This window comes from Candidozyma duobushaemuli, assembly GCF_002926085.2.
Source record: "Candidozyma duobushaemuli strain B09383 chromosome Unknown A_B09383, whole genome shotgun sequence".
In the NCBI taxonomy this organism is placed as follows: Eukaryota; Fungi; Ascomycota; class Pichiomycetes; order Serinales; family Metschnikowiaceae; genus Candidozyma; species Candidozyma duobushaemuli.
This window is the reverse complement of record NW_020289901.1, coordinates 2,175,497-2,196,324: the sequence shown is the minus strand read 5'-3', so window position 1 is coordinate 2,196,324 and position 20,828 is coordinate 2,175,497. Positions and strand designations below refer to the sequence as shown.

At 46.4% G+C, this 20,828-nt stretch overlaps 7 protein-coding genes across 7 annotated transcripts; 1 reads left to right on the top strand and 6 right to left on the bottom strand. All coding sequences in view use genetic code 12, as the record gives it.

Moving 5' to 3' along the window:
- RPO41 (DNA-directed RNA polymerase) lies at positions 1 to 6,252 on the top strand (the record flags this gene model as incomplete). The annotated part of the gene is made up of 7 exons (XM_025479570.1): positions 1 to 606; positions 648 to 961; positions 1,255 to 1,863; positions 2,565 to 3,357; positions 3,414 to 3,497; positions 3,518 to 5,548; positions 5,584 to 6,252. The coding sequence occupies 7 exons, from the start codon at positions 1 to 3 to the stop codon at positions 6,250 to 6,252; spliced, it is 5,106 nt and encodes a 1,701-aa protein (XP_025339043.1).
- A 70-nt stretch (positions 6,253 to 6,322) lies between these two features.
- On the bottom strand, positions 6,323 to 7,168 carry MOB2 (Mob2p; the record flags this gene model as incomplete). Its single annotated transcript, XM_025479569.1, has 1 exon — positions 6,323 to 7,168. One exon carries the CDS (start codon positions 7,166 to 7,168, stop codon positions 6,323 to 6,325), a length of 846 nt encoding a protein of 281 aa, XP_025339042.1.
- A 664-nt stretch (positions 7,169 to 7,832) lies between these two features.
- PSD1 (phosphatidylserine decarboxylase 1) lies at positions 7,833 to 9,650 on the bottom strand (the record flags this gene model as incomplete). The annotated part of the gene is made up of 1 exon (XM_025479568.1): positions 7,833 to 9,650. One exon carries the CDS (start codon positions 9,648 to 9,650, stop codon positions 7,833 to 7,835), a length of 1,818 nt encoding a protein of 605 aa, XP_025339041.1.
- Positions 9,651 to 10,060: 410 nt separating this feature from the next.
- On the bottom strand, positions 10,061 to 14,702 carry APC1 (anaphase promoting complex subunit 1; the record flags this gene model as incomplete). Its single annotated transcript, XM_025479567.1, has 3 exons — positions 10,061 to 11,251; positions 11,272 to 14,062; positions 14,155 to 14,702. 3 exons carry the CDS (start codon positions 14,700 to 14,702, stop codon positions 10,061 to 10,063), a joined length of 4,530 nt encoding a protein of 1,509 aa, XP_025339040.1.
- A 161-nt stretch (positions 14,703 to 14,863) lies between these two features.
- On the bottom strand, positions 14,864 to 16,150 carry TUF1 (translation elongation factor Tu; the record flags this gene model as incomplete). The annotated part of the gene is made up of 1 exon (XM_025479566.1): positions 14,864 to 16,150. One exon carries the CDS (start codon positions 16,148 to 16,150, stop codon positions 14,864 to 14,866), a length of 1,287 nt encoding a protein of 428 aa, XP_025339039.1.
- Positions 16,151 to 16,582: 432 nt separating this feature from the next.
- CXQ87_001015 (uncharacterized protein) lies at positions 16,583 to 17,434 on the bottom strand (the record flags this gene model as incomplete). The annotated part of the gene is made up of 1 exon (XM_025479565.1): positions 16,583 to 17,434. The coding sequence occupies one exon, from the start codon at positions 17,432 to 17,434 to the stop codon at positions 16,583 to 16,585; it is 852 nt and encodes a 283-aa protein (XP_025339038.1).
- A 376-nt stretch (positions 17,435 to 17,810) lies between these two features.
- Positions 17,811 to 20,039, bottom strand: CXQ87_001014 (uncharacterized protein; the record flags this gene model as incomplete). Its single annotated transcript, XM_025479564.1, has 1 exon — positions 17,811 to 20,039. One exon carries the CDS (start codon positions 20,037 to 20,039, stop codon positions 17,811 to 17,813), a length of 2,229 nt encoding a protein of 742 aa, XP_025339037.1.
- Between the last annotated feature and the right edge of the window lie 789 nt (positions 20,040 to 20,828).

Sequence of the window (20,828 nt, the reverse complement as noted above, 5' to 3'; positions counted from 1 at the left end):
ATGTCGCTGGCGATACAGAACCGAACTTTCGAGTTCCAGCAATGTGTGTCGTCTTACGACAAGATAAACAGAAGACAGCAAGGCCCTCAGCGGCAGGATAATCAACCAGCTAAGAAATCAAGATTCTCCCAACAGGCTTCAATCATAGCTAAAGACATCGCACACACAACAGAGCTATTACTGAAGCTTGCACTCTTGGCCAAGAAGAAACCTTTGTTTGACGACAGGCCTGTGGAGATCGGCGAGTTGACGTATGTGATCAAGCAGGATATATTCAAGATCGAACAAAGCATTCAGAACCTTCAGAGGTTCGCCAAGGGAGAGCTGTCAATTCAGATGGACTCGCAAGTCACACAGTATTCCAAGAACGTGTTGAACTTACTTAATTCGAAGATGAAGAATGTCAGTGGTGAATTCAAGAACGTGTTGGAGCTTAGACAGAAGAACGAGCTTATGAACAAGACCAGAACAGAGAACTTCCTCAGTGCGGCAACTAATAGACGACAGAACTCTCTGACTCCGCTAAGCGACGGTGGCGATTCTGGCAGGGGAACTGGTGCCAACAACTCATTGCATAATTTGGGCGAAAACCCATACTTACTCACTGTCGGGCGGAAGAGGAAGCGGCACAAAACGGTGGTAATGAGCTCCTCTCGATTCCTGACCAGACCAGGCAGTTACTCCTAATGGAAGAGCAAAGCAATGAATACCTACAGCAGAGAAACAGTGCTGTGGAGACAATTGAAGCCACGATTAACGAAGTGGGCAACTTGTTCCAACAGTTGGCTACTATGGTTACTGAGCAGGGAGAAACTATCCAAAGAATCGATCAAAACGTTGAGGACATTGACATGAATATCTCAGGCGCCCAGAGGGAATTGCTCAAGTACTATGCGCATATATCGAACAACAGGTGGTTGTTCTTGAAGATCTTTGGAGTATTGCTCTTCTTCTTCTTTTTGTGGGTCATGGTGAGCTAGTTGGTGGCCTCTGTATGATGATCTCAGTGCTGCCGAGAGGGGCGCAAAGGTGCGAATAAAACACCAATACCCAGCAGCCCTTTCCAGCCCGTCGGAATGTATCTAGTAATGTGATAGAAGAAAGCGGATTGTTTGTAGTTATTTCAATGGCCGATAGATAGTGATCAAACGGTGGCTGGTGGGGCCTCTATTGAGTCGTGTGCTGCACAGGGAACCCACACTCAGGCTTATCTCTCACCTGCTTGTCATCCTGAGACAAACCAACAGCACACAGAGACCTAGACATCATGTGGAACTACATCTTCGGCGGCAACAAGCAGCAGAAAAAGGAGTTGCCGAAGAAGGCAATCGTCGAGTTGAGAGAGCATATTCAAATGCTCAACAAGAAACGCAGTCATCTAGAATCCCAGATTGAGGACCAGGACAAGCTTGCCCGGAAGCATATTGCCACCAACAAGGCTCTTGCCAAAAATGCATTGAAGCGCAAGAAGGGCTACGAAACAAATTTGATGAAGATAGAAAACCAGATTGACTCGTTAGAAACTCAGTTGACTTCCATTGAGGGCGCCAACTTGAACTTGGAGACCATGAAGGCCATGAAGCAGGGCGCCCTGGCCATGAAGCAAATACACGGCGAGTACGATGTTGACAAGGTTGAGAACACCATGGATGACATCCGGGAACAGGTTGAATTGGCGGATGAGATATCCGAGGCCATCTCACGTCCTGTGGGAGGGGAATACGTGGACGAAGACGAATTGGACGAGGAGTTGGCAGCTTTGCAAGAGGAGGAGCAGGAAAGCAAGCAAAAGAATACTCCAACCAAGACTCCAGCACAGAAGGCTCCTGCGGCCGAGGAACCGGAACTCCCAACTTCCCTACTGTGAACAAGAACAAGCCCGAGGAGGAGGACGAGGACGAAGAGGCATTAAAGGCATTGCAAGCCGAGATGGGTTTGTAGTTTTCCCGGTGCGCCTAATCACTACTCATGTTCAATTCTGAGAGGTCCTTCCGATAGTGCTTGATGTGGAGGCGAGTGTGCCAGCGCAAGCGGTGAGCAAGACCGGTATGGCTGCAAATCGCTGCGAAAGCGCATGCTGCCAGTGTGGCCTCTGCGCTACATGAGGCGATCACCATCGACACAACTTGAGGACCCACAAGTTTCTATCTAGATTGAAATTTCTCCCGCCAGAAGTCTAATATTGCCATCGTTCTACTGTGGCCAATGGTGTGGTGTACAGGTGTGGCGAAAGGCCTGCGATGGAACACTCCAGTTTGCACAGGATGCCTGCGATGAGAAAACTGGAAACCTCATCCGACCCGAAACCATCTTCCGTCTATAACATTTATAGCTTTATTGAGGTTACGACAAGTTCCAGTACTTCCCTCTTTCCATAATTACATGATGCTTAGAGGCTCCAGCATCCTAAGTCGAGGTCTCCTAAGACATAGCATACGCAAAGCCGGATCGGCTGCAACTAAACCAGCCTCAGTTGATGAACGGTATTTCTTCTCGTTGGTCGATGATCTCAAAAAACGAGGCAAAAAGGGGAAAAAGCCTTCACTTTCCATAGAAGCGCCCAGCTTCGACCACGTTGGGCCTGGAATGTACAGTAAGGTCAAAGAAGAAGACAAGAAGCAGGTGGCATGGACCTCCAGTCATGACCCAGTGTCAAGATCTCCTTTCGTTAAAGACGTGGTTCATCTTCATTCCTTACTCGATGCTCTCTTAGCATCCAAGAGCTTTGAGAGAGCAGATAACATTCTAGAAACGCTCTTCGTCTTACTCGAGCAGCCAGAGAACATTGTGAACCCCTTGAACAAGTACTTGGAAGTTTACGCCGCTGAAGAGTCTACATCTATTGAAGATGTGGAAGCCTATCTTCAGAAGGCTCTCAAAAGGTTCTCTATTCAGCCTAATGAGAGAACCTACGCAGTGCTTTTAGGAAAGAGTTTGAGTTCGCCAGAGCACTTCGACAAATGGCTCAACAAGGCCAAGAAGAACCGCTCGTTGTTCCGCAACATGCTCAACAACGTGGATGTCATCACGGTGGACGGCCTTACCAGAATTTTTCAAGACCCCACGCTCAAACAGCTGCAGGTGCCTGATGATTTAGTTCCAGTATTCAACGAGGTGAGAAATCCAGGAGATATCACAGAGGAAGATGTCGTGGAAGACGTCCCTGAATACTTTGCAAAGGACAATGTTGATGCTCCTTCTTTGAAGAAAGATGGTGCAGTCGAGTTACGCCCTGTTAACTCTTTCGGCATCAAGGTCGTAAGACATTCTCTTCTCGGACTTGAATCTGACGGCGTTAACCTTGAGCAGTTTTTCAAGGATCTCGATAGCACTTTGGGCTCGCATGTGCTTCACAATGTCTCCGGTTCCAAGATAAATTGTCACGAATTCTACAAGCAGCTCAAGAACCCGAGGCTAAGGAAAAATTCAATCGCATTCTAGACGCATATAACGAGAAACGTCAGAGAGACTTGGAGGTAAAGGACTCGAAGGCGCTCGTGCCAAGTGGGACCATGAGTTCAATACCCTTAATCAGAGAGGAGAGATTTCCATGAACAAGAACCTTAACGTGCAACTTTATAAGTGGTACTCAGACATGCTACCTTATATTGAAGAGGAGCACAAGCTATGCCAGAACGTTCTTAACGGCAATATTCCAACCCTGGACAAGAATGATCAAGAAATGGTTGACAGAGCGTTTTACGCCCCATATTTTGTCCTTCTTTCTCCAAAGACTCTTTGTCTCATCGTCATTTTTGAGTTGCTCAAGCTTAACAACACAGGTGGAATTGCCGACGGCATGCGTACAGCTAGAGCAATCTTGGCTGTTGGTCGTGCTGTCGAGCTCGAATACAAGTGTCAGCATCTCATGAAGACCGACAAGAAGTTTGCTCAGAAGAAGGGTCTTAGCTCAAACCAGTTGAAGAAGCTTCTCAAAAGAAGAAATATCGACTCATCTTCCTTTGATGCGGAGTGGACTACGACCTTGTACGCTAAACTTGGCTCTGTGTTGGCAATGCCTCTTTTGCAGGTCGCCAAGGTCCAAGTCAGCGGCACTGATCCTGCCACAGGTAAACCTGTTAAGGGCCTTCAGCACGCCTTCCACCATACATACCAGGTGAGTCAGGGCATGAAAGTTGGCGTCATCAAGTTGCACAAGAATCTTATTAAGCAACTTGGTGGAAAAACATTCCAAAACTCTGTGCAGCCATCGTATCTTCCGATGTTGTCCCCACCAAGACCATGGACTGCTCATAATAGCGGTGGATACTTGTACAATTCTACCAACTTAGTGAGAATTAAGGACTCTGCAGAGAATATTGCATACGTCAAGGCTGCATCAGATGCCCATGATTTAGACGAAGTCTACAAAGGATTGAATATCTTGGGCGAAACCGCATGGACGGTGAACTCCAAGGTTCTTGACGTGATCTCTCATTATTGGAATACTGGAAAGAAGTTCTTGGACATTCCTCCCGTTGTTGAGGACCCCAAGTTTACCGAACCTCCTCCACCAAATGCAGAACCCTCTGTGAGAACAGAATACATCAACAAGGTAAAAAGCATCATGAGTGAACTGGCGGGTCTAAGATCTCAGAGGTGCGACCTTAACTACAAGTTAGAGATTGCAAGAGGTTTCGTCGGTGAAAAGATGTTCTTCCCACATAGCGTTGATTTTAGAGGCAGAGCTTACCCAATTTCACCTCACTTTAACCATTTGGGTGGTGATGTGACAAGATCGCTTTTCTTGTTCTGGGAGGGTCAGGAAGTTGGAGAGCGTGGTCTCAGATGGTTGAAGATCCATCTCGCAAACCTCTACGGTAAAGATAAAGCCCCTCTTGACGAGCGTGTGAGATTTGCCGAGGAGAACATGGATAAGATTATTGAAGCAGCAAAAGACCCTATTGCTAATGAGGAATGGTGGACAAAAGGTGAGAAGCCATGGCAGGTTTTGGGTGTCTGTTTCGAATTGTACGAGGCCCACAAACTTGAGGATCCAACCAAGTTCGTTTCGTACATGCCTGTTCATCAAGACGGTACTTGTAACGGTTTGCAGCATTATGCAGCATTGGGTGGTGACATTGGAGGTGCTCAGCAGGTCAACTTGGTTCCAGCAGACAGACCACAGGATGTTTACGCCCACGTTGCCGGTTTGGTTGAAAAACGTTTAGAAGCTGATGCCGAAGCAGGTGACGAACGTGCCATTTTCTTCAAGGGCAGAATTGCCAGAAAGGTTGTCAAGCAAACTGTCATGACAAATGTTTACGGTGTCACCTACGTTGGTGCCGTTGCCCAGATTGAAAAGCAGATCACTCACATGTTTGACAACGACGTCACCTTGAGTGACCTTTCCAAGTACTCTCGTTACTTGACTACCCAGGTTTTTGCATCGATGAGAGAATTGTTCGAGCGTGCACACTTGATTCAAGACTGGTTGGGAGAAGCTGCCAAGCGTATTTCCAAATCTGTAAGAGTTGACTTTGAAGCTGATCCCAAGGATGCCAACAAGCCTCATCATATGTCTTCCGTCATTTGGACGACCCTCTTGGTTTGCCATGTGTTCAGCCTTATAGAACTGATAAGTCAAGATTGGTGAAGACGACTTTGCAAGACATTATAATTTCTGATCCATTTGCAGTTTCTCAAGTTGATGCTAGAAAGCAGCAAGCAGCATTCCCTCCCAATTACGTTCATTCGTTGGATGCTACTCATATGTTGATGACCGCCAAAGCATGTGGTACTGACGGCCTTTCTTTCGCCGCTGTTCACGATTCTTACTGGACTCATGCTCGTGATGTTGATCTGATGAACAAGCACATTAGAGACCAGTTTGTGGAGATCCATCAAGAAGACTCGATTCAAAAATTGAAGGACGAATTTGAGAGACGTTACAAGGGCTTCTTACAAGTTATGACTGTTCCTCACGAACATGATGTTGCTATCAAAGTGAAGGATGTGAGAAGAAAGATTGTTCAAAAACTTGGTAGGGCACTCACTATCGCCGACGAGCTTTACCTCGAGAAGAAAAGACAAGAGTTGCTTAACTCTGACAACCCTGAAGAAGTCGAACAGGGCAAAAATCTCGAAACCACTGTCAGTGTCACTGAGGGTTACGATTTGCATAATGCTGGCCTTACTACATCGCCGCAATACTCCTTCCAGTTCCTTGCGCCGCTCAAATTCCCTGAGGTTCCAGCAAAGGGCGATCTTGATGTGAAGGTTGTGAGAGACTCGCAATACTTCTTCTCCTGATTGTCCTTACATTTTTCGCATGTATATAGATGCTCCAAACCTGTAAATATATGAAGCATCGTCCCTAAGTTTAAATGATTTTCCCCTGTTTCTCAAAATTCTCGATCAATGGTAACAAAGGCACTAGCTCCTTCTTGTCTATCAAGTTGAATTCCTTGCCGAAACTTATGAAGTGTGCGAAGAAGGAGTTCCAATGCGCCTCTAGCGATAGATGTACTAACTTTTCAAAGTGATTGTGATATATGTGTGCAAAGATTCTGAACATTTGTCTGACAATGTTTTTGCAGTCTTTGATAAAGTTGGGAGGGAATGCTCCGCCGTCTTTCGTGGGAAACACTGATTGGTCGTTGATCTTGTTTGATATCCATGTCAAAACATATTCAATATACTGATCAGCAGGCAAGTTCACGGGCTGCCCAGAAGTGTCTATCCACAAGTAATTTGTGTTTGGCCCTGCGTTCATTGTAGGATTCAGTTCGGGCGTTATGTAGTCTGATATGATGCCGTAGAATTGGTTTAAATGATTGAAAAGCTCGAAAATATTGAGGGAGAGCCATTCCCCGTAGTCCACGTATTTAGGTAGCTGTACGATGGTCTTGAACGAACCTTTGACCAAGGCTGTCTTGACGAACGGCTCACACAAGAATAAAGGAGGCTCCTCCGTTTCTGATGTGCTATAGGTCTGTCTTTGCGGCAGGCGAGAACGAGCCATTCTGGAAATCCTTGTCGGTGACGAAGGGGCAAAGTGAATCTGCGATCCACGTTTTGACGGAGACATTTTGGATGGCAGTTGTGATCTTCTCATGGGCGAGACGTTTCCATTTCCATGAGGCGCAAGGATCCCCGGCGCTTCGTAATCCTTCTTAGTCTTCTTAGACGAGCGCCCAAAGCCTCTTATAGTGTTGAGGAACGACATAGTGGTGGGTTAGTTGTTTAGGAAAAAAGTGTGCTCAAGGTGGATCAAGCGAGTAGATCCAAACACGCTTAGCACTGCAGAGAAACAGGTCGATGGTAGAAAATGTGCGCTTCGCGATCTGTCCCTCCTGGCCGCTGTGGTCAACAACGATGTTGAAACTGAATATTTTGCTTACTGTAGAAGAGATGAATTTGCTTAGTGTGTGAACATTTGTCTCCCTTGGTTTCAGAGCATTTGAGATGACTATTGATTTTATTAAGGGGCTTGAAGTGCTCACCATTTGTAGGTTGAGTGCAGTTTTGGCTGCGAAACACACAATTGTAAGTGGCTTTCTGGAGAATGAAAAGTATCTGCAGCAAAGCTATAAATTCGTGAAGTCATAGTAAATCTAGAAAGTAAACATTTATTGAAACTAGACTATAAAACATAGCTGGTACCATCCTGCTTTTCTTTTTTGTTGTTGCTGACTAAAGCAGATAGGTCCATTACACTACCGCTGTTTAGCATTCTCCACAACCGATAAAAAGTGCTCCGAATATTGCCTCAAACTCTCAGCAATTCGACTTCTTCTATCACTTGGTTTCTTTTATACTGTTTATCGGTGCAACCGAAAATTCTTACAGTTCCATTCCAATATTATCTATAATGCCGATATAAGAGTATGCTACTTGAATCTACCGAGAGATTCACCCATCTTGATCTTTTGACCAACCTCAAGATCGAAATGGAAGTTACCTGGTGCTTCAAACACCAATACAACGGTGGATCCCAACTTGAAACCACCCACCTCTTCACCCTTCTTCAAGGGGAACCCGCCAAGAAGCTTGGACGCGTTCGTGTAGGTAGCCTCATAGACGGTGTTTTTCTTCAACTTCTTTGGTTTGTTCCCTGAGTTGTCCGTGGACCCCAGCGAGATGCTCTTTCCATCCTCGAGCAACGCAGTGGTCTCGCTAGGGGAAGCTTCTCTAGAGCTTCTCAGATAGACCTCGTGTTCGTACACGTCGTTAGTTTTCAAGTCTTTGTCAAAGTTCACAACAATACTACCAACGTTTGTAGCACCGACTGGAATCATCGAGAAGAAGCCGTACTTCCAGTAGCCCAAAAGAGCGACTCTCTCGTTAAGCACAAATAAGCCAGGCAAGGTTTTCTGAAAGAATGGCGCAACGGAAAAGAGCTCACCAATGAAATGACGTCTCAAAGTTGTAACCCAGTTAGTAGGAGAGTGATAGCGATGGTAGTCACCTGGAGCTAAGTAAATAACCGCAAAATAAAGATTTCTGTGGGAGCTCTGGCTGACTTTCTCAAGTGGTGTTGGCGTCAAGTTTTGAGCCACAGAGATATCCTTACCGATAGTTGGCTTGCGGTCACTGGCAGTTTGGTCACCTTCATCCTTGTACTCCAATTCGTTCATGTGGTGAGTGTTTTCGCTTTCTCCCCCAATGAGGTCATCCACAGAGTAGGAAATCCCGTTCAAGCGAGCAAACTCCTCATCACGTTTGATGAGAGCCTCGTGCTCTTCCTTGTGGTCGAACTCGAGTGAGTGGGTTGGAGCCGCAAGACGAGTCGTAGACAAGCCAAGCAAGGCGTCAATAGAGTAGGTCATGCCTTTGACCTGCTCAATTTCACCATCCTGGATAACACCAAACTTGAGCACCTTACCGTCAGATGGAGACACTAAGTCAGTGTCTGCCAAGGGCCTCACACCAGGCCTCAAACGACGATAGAAAAACTCTGACAAGTTGCTGTATGTCGTCAAGTCAGGCTCATCCATCTCATCCATGTTCACACCGAAAAGGCGAGAGTAGAGAGTGTAGGATGGACTTCTCATCCAAACAGGCAAATTGATGGAGTTGAACTGGCCCCACAAACGGGACATTGTCTTCAAGGGTAACGTTGAGTACGCGTACAATGACCAAGATGTGGGCTTGACAGTGTGGTCTCCGAACGGACTGTAGTTTTCGTCGTAGTCCTCGTCGAGGTACCGTTCATATCTGGCCTTGGCAGCGACACCGCCCAAGACAATAACCAAAGAGGTCAATGTCCACCAGCGCACAAAGCGTCTCTTCTCCCGTCTCTTCTTGCGGGCCTCGGTCGAGAAAAAGCGTCTCTGAATACCACTCTTAAGATTACTCGTCTTGTGTCTGATTTTCAGGGGAGCCGAGGTGAAATGACGGCGAGAGAGGTGCAAGTTGGGCACGAAGCGTTTGCCGCTCCTTGTCCAGGTGGAGTAGTAGAACACAGTTCTCTTAGGACGAGGGATACCAGGGATACTTGGCATGCCAGGGATCCTTGGAAAGCGAGAGCCCGAACGAAAAGGTTTGTCATGAAACAGTCTCTGGATTCTGAGCTCCGCGACGGTCGAAGCCCTGGACAACGGTTGAGCGATGTTCATAGACTGGGGTCCGTTAATGAAGGGAGAGTGTGGGTACATTTTTCTTCTAGCCACAAGTTTTTCAGCATTGAACATGGGGCGATAGACCATGGCGAAGAGAATTCAAAGCAAGTGGTACGTTGTGGTGTGATTGGGTGTGGTGTGGGAACGGGTAGCTTTTTTTTTTTTTTGATATCACTTCACAAAAACAGTCCTCAAAATTGAGACAACTCAGACGCGGGACCTTTTGTATGTCTCCCATACCTCCGCAGTGCGATTTTCCAGGAATGCGATCCTCCGAGGAGCCAAGGCTACAGCCTTGTTCGCGCCTATCAGCTTCCCAGAAGCGTAATGGGTCGCATTTTTTATCGGCCAGGAACAGCAGCCCAGAAAGGCCTCACTGCAAACAATGGGCCAACGGCGGTGATTAAGAAAAACAACTATTCAGGGTGACATGGATACGATGGTGGCTCGAGACTAGCACGGTGGTGGACCTGCAAGTCTAAATATTATTTTTGACGTTATGCGTCCGCGGCCAGGACGTCCCAGAGCTGCTGCTTAAGCTGCTCGACAAACTGTAGACTGACAAAATGCATGTCGTCGTCTAGCACATGATCAGTGTAGGCGAAAAGTAGCTTAAGACTGAGGAGATCTTGAACGTCGCGTGGCTGGGTCGCCATGAGATGAAGGTCAATCTTGTTGGCGATCATGTTGAACATGCTGAGTCCCGATTTGTTCGGGTCGCTCAGGTGCTCCACGCCGCTTTCGTAAAGGTAGATTTGTTTCTCAAACTGGGTAAGTGGGCTTAGAAGCTGGACGTCAAGGAGACTCGCAAGCTCCTTGTTCACGGCCACCTCTTTATTTGCTATCTGCAAAGCCTTGCTTTCGTTCTTGAGGAGAGTGGTGACGGTGGTTTTGAGAAGCTCGTAATTGCACTTCTTGTAGACGAAGAGCGTGAGAGACTCTCGAAATTGGTCCATGTACTCCGAAGACACCAGAAAGTCCATCTTCACGTTGAAATATTCCGGCGCTTTAACCTCAATTGACGCAATGTGCTCAATGCGTGGAAGAAGCTGTGGTGCTGTGCTCTCTCTTTTAGATCCATCCTTCATAACGATGGTAACTGGAAGTTTGACCGGCCGTCCGTCCGCAACATCTCGGATAATGAGACACTTGGGCTCCACAGATAATGCCCAGAAATGGCGCAACGCCTGAAGATGTACCTCAAACTCGTTCGATTCGGCAGGGAAGATTGGGTAGAGCGCTGTGAACAAAGTCGCCACGGCAAAATTAGAGTCTGCAAAAGCGTATTGGCCGCCTCCCATGAACAAGAGCCCAAGGGCCATATTTACGGCCATATGGTTCCCGTACTGATGTGTCTTACTGATTCGGCCATGAAGCACTCTCAACCGACGAAAAACCTCTAAGTCTCCACTCCCAGCCATCACCACAGCTACTGCAAGCGCAAGAACATTCTGGATCTGACTGGCACAATTGAGAGCAACTTGCTCGTCGTAATTTACTGCTGCAGTTTCTGTGATGACCATGAACTTATCGAGGTAGTCAAGTAGGGTTGTCCTGGCACTCAAGTTTTGGGATGAGGCGTACTTCAAAGTCATAGCCAAGCAGGCACCTGCCAAAACGTTGAAATAGCCAACCTGGTCGCTGTCTAGACTTTCAATGTTGTTGAAATTATGCCTCACTCTTAAAACCTCGGGATTTGCGAATCGACCCATTGCGTGGTGGCCCTTATCTGGTCCCATAAAATCACATTCTTTGCAACTGTTCTCAATAGAAGCAAATCTGGCCGCACGTAGTCAAGAAGGTGTTCTGAATCGGGTACTTCAAGCTTCCTGGCTATGATCTGATTCTCTGTTCGCAAGTACATAAAAGCCAACGCCATGATAGCAGCGGATCCAGATTTATCCAGCTCAAGCTCTGACTGAGAGTCTCTCATAGATGTGGAGAGCGAAAGAAGCTTGTCCACCACGTGTGTATCGTTGACACCTCTCAAGGTGTCACCTTTGCCCAAGTTGATAAAACCCAAAGCCAATCCTGCCGCAAGCATGTACCCTTCGAACTCCTCATCGTGTTCAATATGAGACACTGCTCCGCTCACTTGTGACAATAAGATATCACTCATTCTTCTATGTTGTGTCTCGAGGTATAAAAGACCGATACCAATCAAACCAGCAGACTGAACGGTGATGGGAACATTCAAGTCATTGGCGCCCTGAGGTAAGAGAGCCACGGCATGCACCGACAAAACTTTGGTGAGTTTGTTATCCATAGACCCCTTCAAACTTGCAGCCATACCAATTAAGAGACCTATACTGGTGAGCGGATGCTTTGGACCAAGATAGTTATAGATATGCCATTCCTCCAACTTCTTTAAATGACCATTTAATCCAAGCCCAAGTAGAAAACCAGCGTGTTGCGCAAAGTTTTCGGACGGCTTGTTGTAAAAGGCCCAACTTCCGGTAATGCCTTCACACTTCCGGCTGATACTGAGACCTGACGAAGCACCATTATGAAACGAGCCCCAATCATAGAGTTTATGAAATATCAGATCTTTATTGAGCACAATGGTGGACATTGAAGGGGCTATTATCGTACTCAAGTTAAGATCAGGAATTGGAAACTTTTCGGTAAACATTGGCTTACACTCCTCGTAGTTAAGGGCTGCTCTGCCTAGCGGAAGTGTCAATGTACGAAGAGCCACCAATGACGCAACTTCTCTTTTAAGAAGCGTTGAATCGTATTCGTTTTGATTCTCATCCACAACCAAAGTTGTACTCTGCACCTTAGTCTGATTGAGAAGGTTAAGGATCTCATAGAATCTTCTATCCTGGTCGAAAATCAAATCTGTGATCTGTGATCTTTCCGATCCGGATTGAGAATGGTCTACCTTCCTTTTCGACGGTTCCAAAATCTCAGATACAATAGCCTCTGAGCTCTTGATTTCATTGGATTTGAGGTTTTTGACGCTCAATGGGCCGTTACCGTTGCTGTGAATGAGTTCGTCTTGGTCTTCCAATGTCACCGTCAAATCACTTCTACCAATAAGTCTGAGAATGTCACTACCCCAGGATAGGTCAGGGTCTTGCTGACATTGAAGGAGGCACTCTTTGATAGGTATGCTTATTCCGAGAGGGTAAGATTCCAAGTCATTTGGTGTGATACCAAAGCCAGATAAGGCTTTTATAACTGCTCTAGCTGGTTCATGAGAGACCATTAGCTCAAAAATGCGAAGAACTATGTGTGTTCTTGGGGTCATGGTCATATTAATACTGTCACCCTCTTCCACCAACTGTGAGAATTTAGGATACCGAGAACGCTTGCTGTCGAATATTGACGCGAGGCTCTCAAATAAGTTTGGAGGATTGTAGAGGAGAACCGTCAGTAAAAGCTTTGTAGTCCTATCAATCATACTGGAATCCACCATGTAAAATGTTGTCCACTGGTCCAGCCATCCCATCCACGTTGTGAGTTGTGTAAGAAGTAATCCCAATTTTTCAAGATTTCGCTTCGCAAGTGTGTCAAGCTTCAATTCTTCATAAATTAAGTGAAGTGCAACCACAATGTAGGATAGAAGCTCCTGCAATGAGTAATCAAAATCGAAGTATTCATGATGCTTCTTCGCCAAAGGAAGAAGGTCCGTTATTGGATTGCTGCTGACCTCAATCTCGCCACTATCGAAGGGGTAGACCAACGAGAGGATCATGATCACGTAAGCGTTCCATTCATCCAGTTGATCATCAAGCGTCAAAGCTGAGCGCCAGAACACCCAGACGTGCTCGTTAATTTTTGAACCAGAAAGATATCTCCATATTTTGAGACAGGTGGCCACAAAATGATTAGACGGCTCGAGAACCAATCTTACAGTATGTGTCTCCTCGTTATTTGCAACGAGTACGACGATGTTGTCGTTCGAGCTACTTATCCGAGACATCGCTGGGTAACTGGACGAAAGGTCAACGACAGGTGCAGTAATATCCAAGAAGGGGTGAACCAATTGAAGCGACAGTTCATCTTTGAGGACAAGAAGCCAGCCTGGGAATCTGCTGTGCTCAAGAGGGATAGCATGAAGACAATTAAGAGTGACTGAAGACTCATGCTGGGATATGTAGCCACTTTGCAGCTTGTATATGAGAATTTGAGTCTCCTTGGACACTTTGTTGGAGATGACGATAGCCTCTTCATCCTGATAATAGAGGCCCGTGGTTGTAATATGATCTTTCTTGGCCGATACAGTGATTGAATCAGCTTTCGTGAGAATCATATCCTTTCGAAGACCGGAGAACTCCACATTGTTGGTAACTTTCCCGCTTTCGGAGAATCCCGATTCTGAGCCCATACGGCCAATTGAAGACACACCGGATAGAAGAGTGCTTGTGCGCTTCTTTTCCATGTTCTGTGATGTCGAACCCGAGAAAGGGTGATTAAATTCATGCAAGATGTCGTCCTCCAACTTCTTGGAAGGGTTAGGCGTAGAAAGAGCATGATTTTTGCGCTTCCTCATGCTAGAACCCCCACAACAGCGTGTCTCGTCGAAGCCTTTATGTGATATATCGTGACAGTATTGTTTCTCGGACTGAAAGTAGCACATAGAGACCTCGTTTTATTGATGCCTAGTTTGGGAAAGTAGACCAAATTCTCCTGGGAAGTCACAACAGATGTCGATGATGTTGTGACCACACGGAAGTCGCCAATTGGGTCCACAAGCGTGAAGAAGCGGTACCCATGGTACTGACTGGATGTGGGCAATTTCGAAAGCGAATCCTGCTCTCTTTCTAGGATAAGACCCGATTCAAACGGAAAAGCTCTTTTCAATGTGAAAGGGAAACTCACCACGTAGTATTGTCCTCCAGGGTAGTATATATATGCCGCCTTGGATAGACAAACTGCTAAAGCCTCCACATCATCTAACGAACTTGTCGACTCTGATTTCTGGCGATTCGCTCGAAATGTTGTATAGGCAGCAGCTATGACATCCTCTTCGTATACAAGCTTTTTTGATAGCACAATACCATGGATCACTGTTACCTGCTTCTTCGAGATCAAAAGGCGTCGCTGATTCGAATAGAGTTCCACGCGGTCTTTTGTCAATTCATAGGGCCTGAAACCAACATACAGCTCCACGTCTAGAGCTGGCAGGAGCATATGGCTATGTTGGACCGCGTATTTGGCGTTCTTTAATCTTCAGTATGTACGATGGATCGAGATATGTTGTGGAGAAGATGCGCACTACTGACGAAATGTTGATACTTGAATAATTTTATTCAACCGTTCACTATTTACAAACCAAGAACTACTGGCGACATTTACTCAATAATTCTTGTCACCAAACCAGTGGCAATGGTCTTACCACCCTCTCTGAGGTTGAAACGCTGGTTCAACTCAATTGGAGCCTTTCTACCCAACTCAATGACCATCTCAACGTTGTCACCTGGGTTCACCATACGGGAGCGGTCCTCCTCGCCATCTGGGAACTTCATGGTACCAGTGACGTTGGTGGTTCTAAGGAACAACTGAGGTCTGTAGTTCTCAGCGAATGGGTTGTGACGACCACCCTCTTCCTTGGTCAAAACGTACAAGGAGGCCAAAATCTTGGTGTGAGGAGTGACGGTACCTGGCTTAGCCAAAACGTCACCACGGGTAATCTCGTCTCTCTTGACACCTCTCAACAAGATACCAGCGTTGTCACCAGCCATGGCGGCGTCCAACTCCTTCTTGAACATCTCAATACCAGTAACAGTAGCCTTGAAGGTCTTGTCAAAGTTACCAACAATCTCAATCTCCTCACCCTTCTTCAAGGCACCTCTCTCAACTCTACCGGTGACAACAGTACCTCTACCGGAGATAGAGAAGACATCCTCAACAGGCATCAAGAAAGGCTGCTCCAAGTCACGCTGTGGGGTTGGAATGTACTCGTCAACGGCGTCCAACAACTTCATGATGGCTTGCTCACCGATCTCTGGCTGTTTGTTTTCCAAGGCACACAAAGCAGAACCCATGATAACAGGAGTCTCATCACCATCGAAACCGTAGGTAGTCAACAAGTCTCTCATTTCCATTTCAACCAATTCCAACATTTCAGGGTCGTCAATGGTGTCAACCTTGTTAACGAAAACGACCAAGTTCTGGACACCAACCTGTCTGGCCAACAAAAGGTGCTCTCTGGTCTGAGGCATCTGACCATCGGAAGCAGCAACAACAATAATGGCACCGTCCATCTGGGCGGCACCGGTAATCATGTTCTTGATGTAATCAGCGTGACCAGGACAGTCGACGTGGGCGTAGTGTCTCTTATCAGTCTGGTACTCAACGTGGGCAGTGGAAATAGTGATACCTCTGGCCCTCTCCTCAGGGGCTCTGTCAATGGAACCGTAGTCCAAGAAACTGGCACCACCCTTGGAAGCCAAAACCTTGGTAATAGCAGCGGTCAAAGTGGTCTTACCGTGGTCAACGTGGCCGATGGTACCGATGTTGACGTGAGGCTTGGAACGGTCAAAGGCAGCGTAGGTTCTGAAGGCAGGGCGAGCCTTAGACATAAGGCTGGCGCCAAGACGCAACGTGCCGACACGAAGGGATCCAACAGTTCTAATCATTGCTTTAGAAAGGAGGTTGGTTGAAGGTAAAAATTTTCAGGCAGGGAATATGAGCGCGGCAGGTAGACCTGGACTTTTTGTGATCATCACGACCCTTCCGACTATGTTTTAAGAAAGGCGTTACGACAGCCGGAACAACTGCCAAGAAGGAATACTAGTTACGAGACACATTAGCTCGACACTGTGCAATTTCGGCCGTTATCGGGCAAATGGGCTCAAATGATTGTGTTGGACTAGGTGCAGGAAATGGCACTATTTTGCACCCTACCGGATAACGAAAGAGACAGAGACAGTTTCAAGTTTCTGCTTAAGTAAAGACCGTGATGTTTAAATCATTTGGAGACATCTCACCTGATTATGCAATTCCTGCAAGCCTTGTTTTTAACGGGGTCGCCGTCACCATACTTTCAACATAAGCGACCTGTGCTTCGATTACACCAAGGGCGTTGTTTCTTCCGGCTGTTCTCTGTTCTCCTCAATGATTCTCTCGACAGCTCTTTGCTCCTCTTCGCTAGACGACTTATCAACGTACTCATAGTAGATACAAAGCAACAACAATGTTCCCTGCAACAAAGCTGCTACTAAGTACGACACCCAAGAGCTCCAGTGGGAACCCTTGGTAAAGAACAATGTGGCAGTAAAGATAAAACCACCAGGAGTTTGAATGCACATCATACCAATTGACAAGGTTCCAGGATGCTTGAGGTTGTAAGTCGTGACAATCTGTGGCACATACTTGATGACGGTGAGTAAGGTCGACATAAGACCATTCAATTGTGCCAAATAAAGCAAAATCGATCTGTTGGTAGTGAAGGCAACGATAATTTGAATCACCAGTGCAATTCCATGCAAGAGCACAAGCCTTCCAACGTGAATGATTCTCTTGAACTCGTCACGGTCCTGTTTCAATGAACCTCTGGTGAACACAATGACAAGCACTAGAATCATGATTGCACAGGTACACTGAAGTCCAATCTGGATAAGGTTCAACTGTGAGTTGAGACAGTTGAACAAGGTCAAAGCGCCTATGCGGCAACAGTAGCGTGCTCTAGACGATATCATGATAATGTTGGTGAAAGTAAAGATCGACAGACACGAGCCCAAGAGCAAGAAGCTCACACTAAGGCCCTCGGAGGTTTGCTTCTTATAGATTCTGTAGTATTGTGGCAAGTAAGACACGAAGATACCTCCTGTAATGAGGAGCGAAAAGACAAAGTTCACAACGGATGCCCCATCATATACATCACAGAAGCTTTCCTTAGCTTCGTTGGTTGTGTAGTCCATAGTAGTGTAGCTTTAAGGAATAGCTGATGTTGGGAGACGTGGGGAAGTGAGGATAAGAAGTGCAGGCTTATCTAATCTAGACAGGCAGTTGGAGAGTGACAAGAGGGTGTCGAAGAGGGAACTTGTAATCCAAATATATGACTGATCTGGAAGGTGACAATCTGGAAAATTATTAAATATATTGCCTCGTCATCGTCTGTTTTCAATTGTGGAGTGTTTGTTGTGTGGCCACGGGTTCGCAGCCACTTTTACTATGGTGCCACAAGTCAAAGCTTACGGTATCAAAATTACTTTTTTTTCAAAAACAATCTTTCTATAAAAGTTTTCGATTCATGGTCGCGTATAAATAATCATTAATCCAAATTTCTCTGGCAGGCTAGTTCTGTATCCTCAAGGGAACCTTGATAGTGAGACTATCATTGTTCAGAAGCTTGACTTGAAGACTCAAGTAGTAGTATCTACCCACAATACATTCTTGAAAAGTAGGCACTAGGCAGACAGCCTCGGACAGAATATCGTCGGACAGCCTGTTGACCTCCTTGTTGAAGAGGCCATCAAGGTTGATCGAAACACCAATTTTCTTCTGGAACTTCATTCCCTTGGTGTCAGCACTTTTCCAACTTCCCTGGACATCGCACTTGACATTGTCAACTTTAAAGCTGTTGTATTTGGTCAGAATGTTGGCAAGACACTTGATGTCCATCACCATCTGGTTGTCTAGGTTGAGCTCCTGGTGGGTGTAGCGCTCAGTTAACTTCGACAATTCAGCCAAATAAGTGGAAAAGGGCTGCATAACGTAGGTCTCGAGAGAGTCGCTGGATGGCTTGTTCCGGAATTGCATATGCTTTGTAAATTCGACGGGAATAGGGTACTTACGTGAACGGTAAGTACAGAGAACAAGCTCCACGCCGACACTTCGAATATCGGGCGGGTTATGAGTTTTTGGGTTCACACCGCTGTTCTCAACAAACAGAAACGTCAAGTCAAGAGGCACAGTGAAGTTCCGACCCAATGCGACGTTCAGCTTCGTGTATGGCTGGTAAGTATAAGGGGGCTGGTACCTCACCACATACTCATTTTTGGGAGTTTTTGCACAGAGCATACCAATAACTTTAGCAGGCTGTGTGAGCGATTTCTTCTTGAACGGCAAGAAAATCTCGTACATCAGACTCTCCTGGGCTCTGGCAGTGACATCTTCAAAGCTCTCTCTGGTATAAAGCTGTTTGTTCTTCAAAACTGATGGTCTTCTTGCAAGGTTGTCACTCTTACCATCCAAGGACCTTCCAATCTCGATGCACGCCTTTACCTCACGAACAAACAGATCGTAGTAGTGCTGAGCGGCTCTTTCATGTTCCACAGTTCTGATACCTGTGTTTTTGGGAATGACTCTTACAGGATAGTTGGAGTCTTTCAAGATGATAAATTCATCTTTGTCTTTAGTGGCGTCCTTGTTGTATAATGAAAGTCTTCCGAAGATCCTAGCTTCCACACAGTAACTCACAGAAGTGTCAGGAAACGAAAAGTCTTTGACACGCAAGTTCTTTGGAGTAGGTTTGCGGTTCAAAGAAGTGGGAAGTGGCTTCTTAAGTGTAGCTGAAGGTTCAGGAGGAGTTCCAATACCAAAAGAAGGTTTCGCTGGCTTTGGGGAAGCGGCCGATTTTTCACGAAGCTTACGCAAACTTTGCAAGAACTGTTCTCTGTCGAGACCAATTGACGGAAGAAGTTCACAATGACAGGGGAGATCATGAATCTCGCAGGCGGATTCGAGAAGCTTCTCGGGAATAGTGAAATCGAAGAACTTTTTGTAGATCACGCCAGGAACAAACTTTTTGTCGCTCAGGAGCATCAAATTTGAGCCGTCCACAGGGTCAATTTCTGTGGTCTGCGAGGTATCACCCACGAAGTACGCTGGCGTCCATGCTGCCTTGTAGTCGAGCATATTGAGAAACTTGTAGAAGACCGCTTGTTTACTTGGATCCTCTCCATTGACAGACACTCTGCCTTCAAAAAGCACGGAAAACATTTCGTAGGAAAAAGCCTGCTTCGACACGTTTTGGATGGTCACAAAACCATGGATGGAGTCACCCTGGGAGAACTCCATCTTGGTGGCATCTATAACGTCAGGAGCAACGCCAATCTGACAAGGCTTTCTTGTGAGTTTTATATCTATGCGTAAACTCTCTGCGTGATGTGGTGCTATGCTCAGTAATTTCTTGAGCTTGTGGGTGTTTCCCAAAACACTATTCTCCCATCTCGTGAACACGCCTCTGTCGGCAGGCTGCAGAAAGTAGTCCCCGTCGTGAGTCCCCTCCTCTGAGGAAGAGGGCCCCGATGCGATCTCGTAGATGGGCGGATCATGAAGATTATCGTCGGAAGTGGGCTCCACGTGTTGGGAGAAGGTGGTCTCGTAAAGTTGGTATGAGGGGAGGATGTTCCACATGGGCACCTCTTCGTACGCTGGAGAGACCAACGGCTGTGGTCTGGCCTTGGAAGGCGAATCATCGGAAGAAAACGAGTTTGAAGACCTCAGCGAAGTATGGGACCACGAGGCGCTGTTGTTCACAGGAGATGAGCCATGTCTCGATGACTTGTTGAAAAGGCCCATGGGACGAGGAGATCTAGGACTTTTTGGCGCAGCGGGAGGGACTTACGTGTTTAAATGGTTTAAATGCCCTGAAATATGCGCCCTTGGAAGAAGCCGTGTAGTGGTTGCTGAGGGATAAAACCGAGATGCCTGCGGGCTCGAATGTGGAGTACACGGCGCAGGAAATGTGTCAAGCGGAAGCACAGCCGGCCCACGGAGTGCCGTTCAGAGAGGAAGATGCCTTAGCAATCAAAGGCAAACAACAAATCCCAAGACCAGGCTTTTGAAAGAAAAGCAAAAAAAGTTTGAAATAAAGAAGGGAACTTTGTCGAGAGCAGGACGTACTGCTTATATACCCATGCCTGTTTCAGAAGTCTCATGTTGCAGCCGGGCGCACTAACAATAGGGAGCCCGTTAGAGGGGTTACTTTGGTGACGGAACAAAGGAAAGGGATTTTGTTAATGGTCAGTCGTAGAGGAAGGATCTAGGGAAGCCGTGTTTTGGGTTTTTCGTTTCATGTGATGTACTTTTGTTTTATATTCCACGGAGACGGACTTTCGAAGTGGAGGTGCAGTAATCGATGGTGCATCCCTGTTACAGCCTGCGACAGATTTACATCAACGCCTAATATTTCTTTTCAGAATCTTCACATTTGGCTTTTTGAACCAGTTGAAAACTCAAAAATTCACAAAAATCCCTTCCCCCTTTTCGCCGCTTTGTGGCATCTCGAGATCTCGTTTACGAGAAGTGGCAGGAATCTGGCACGCCCAAATGCACAAGCTGCGCGCCATGTCTTGGTTCAAACGGCTT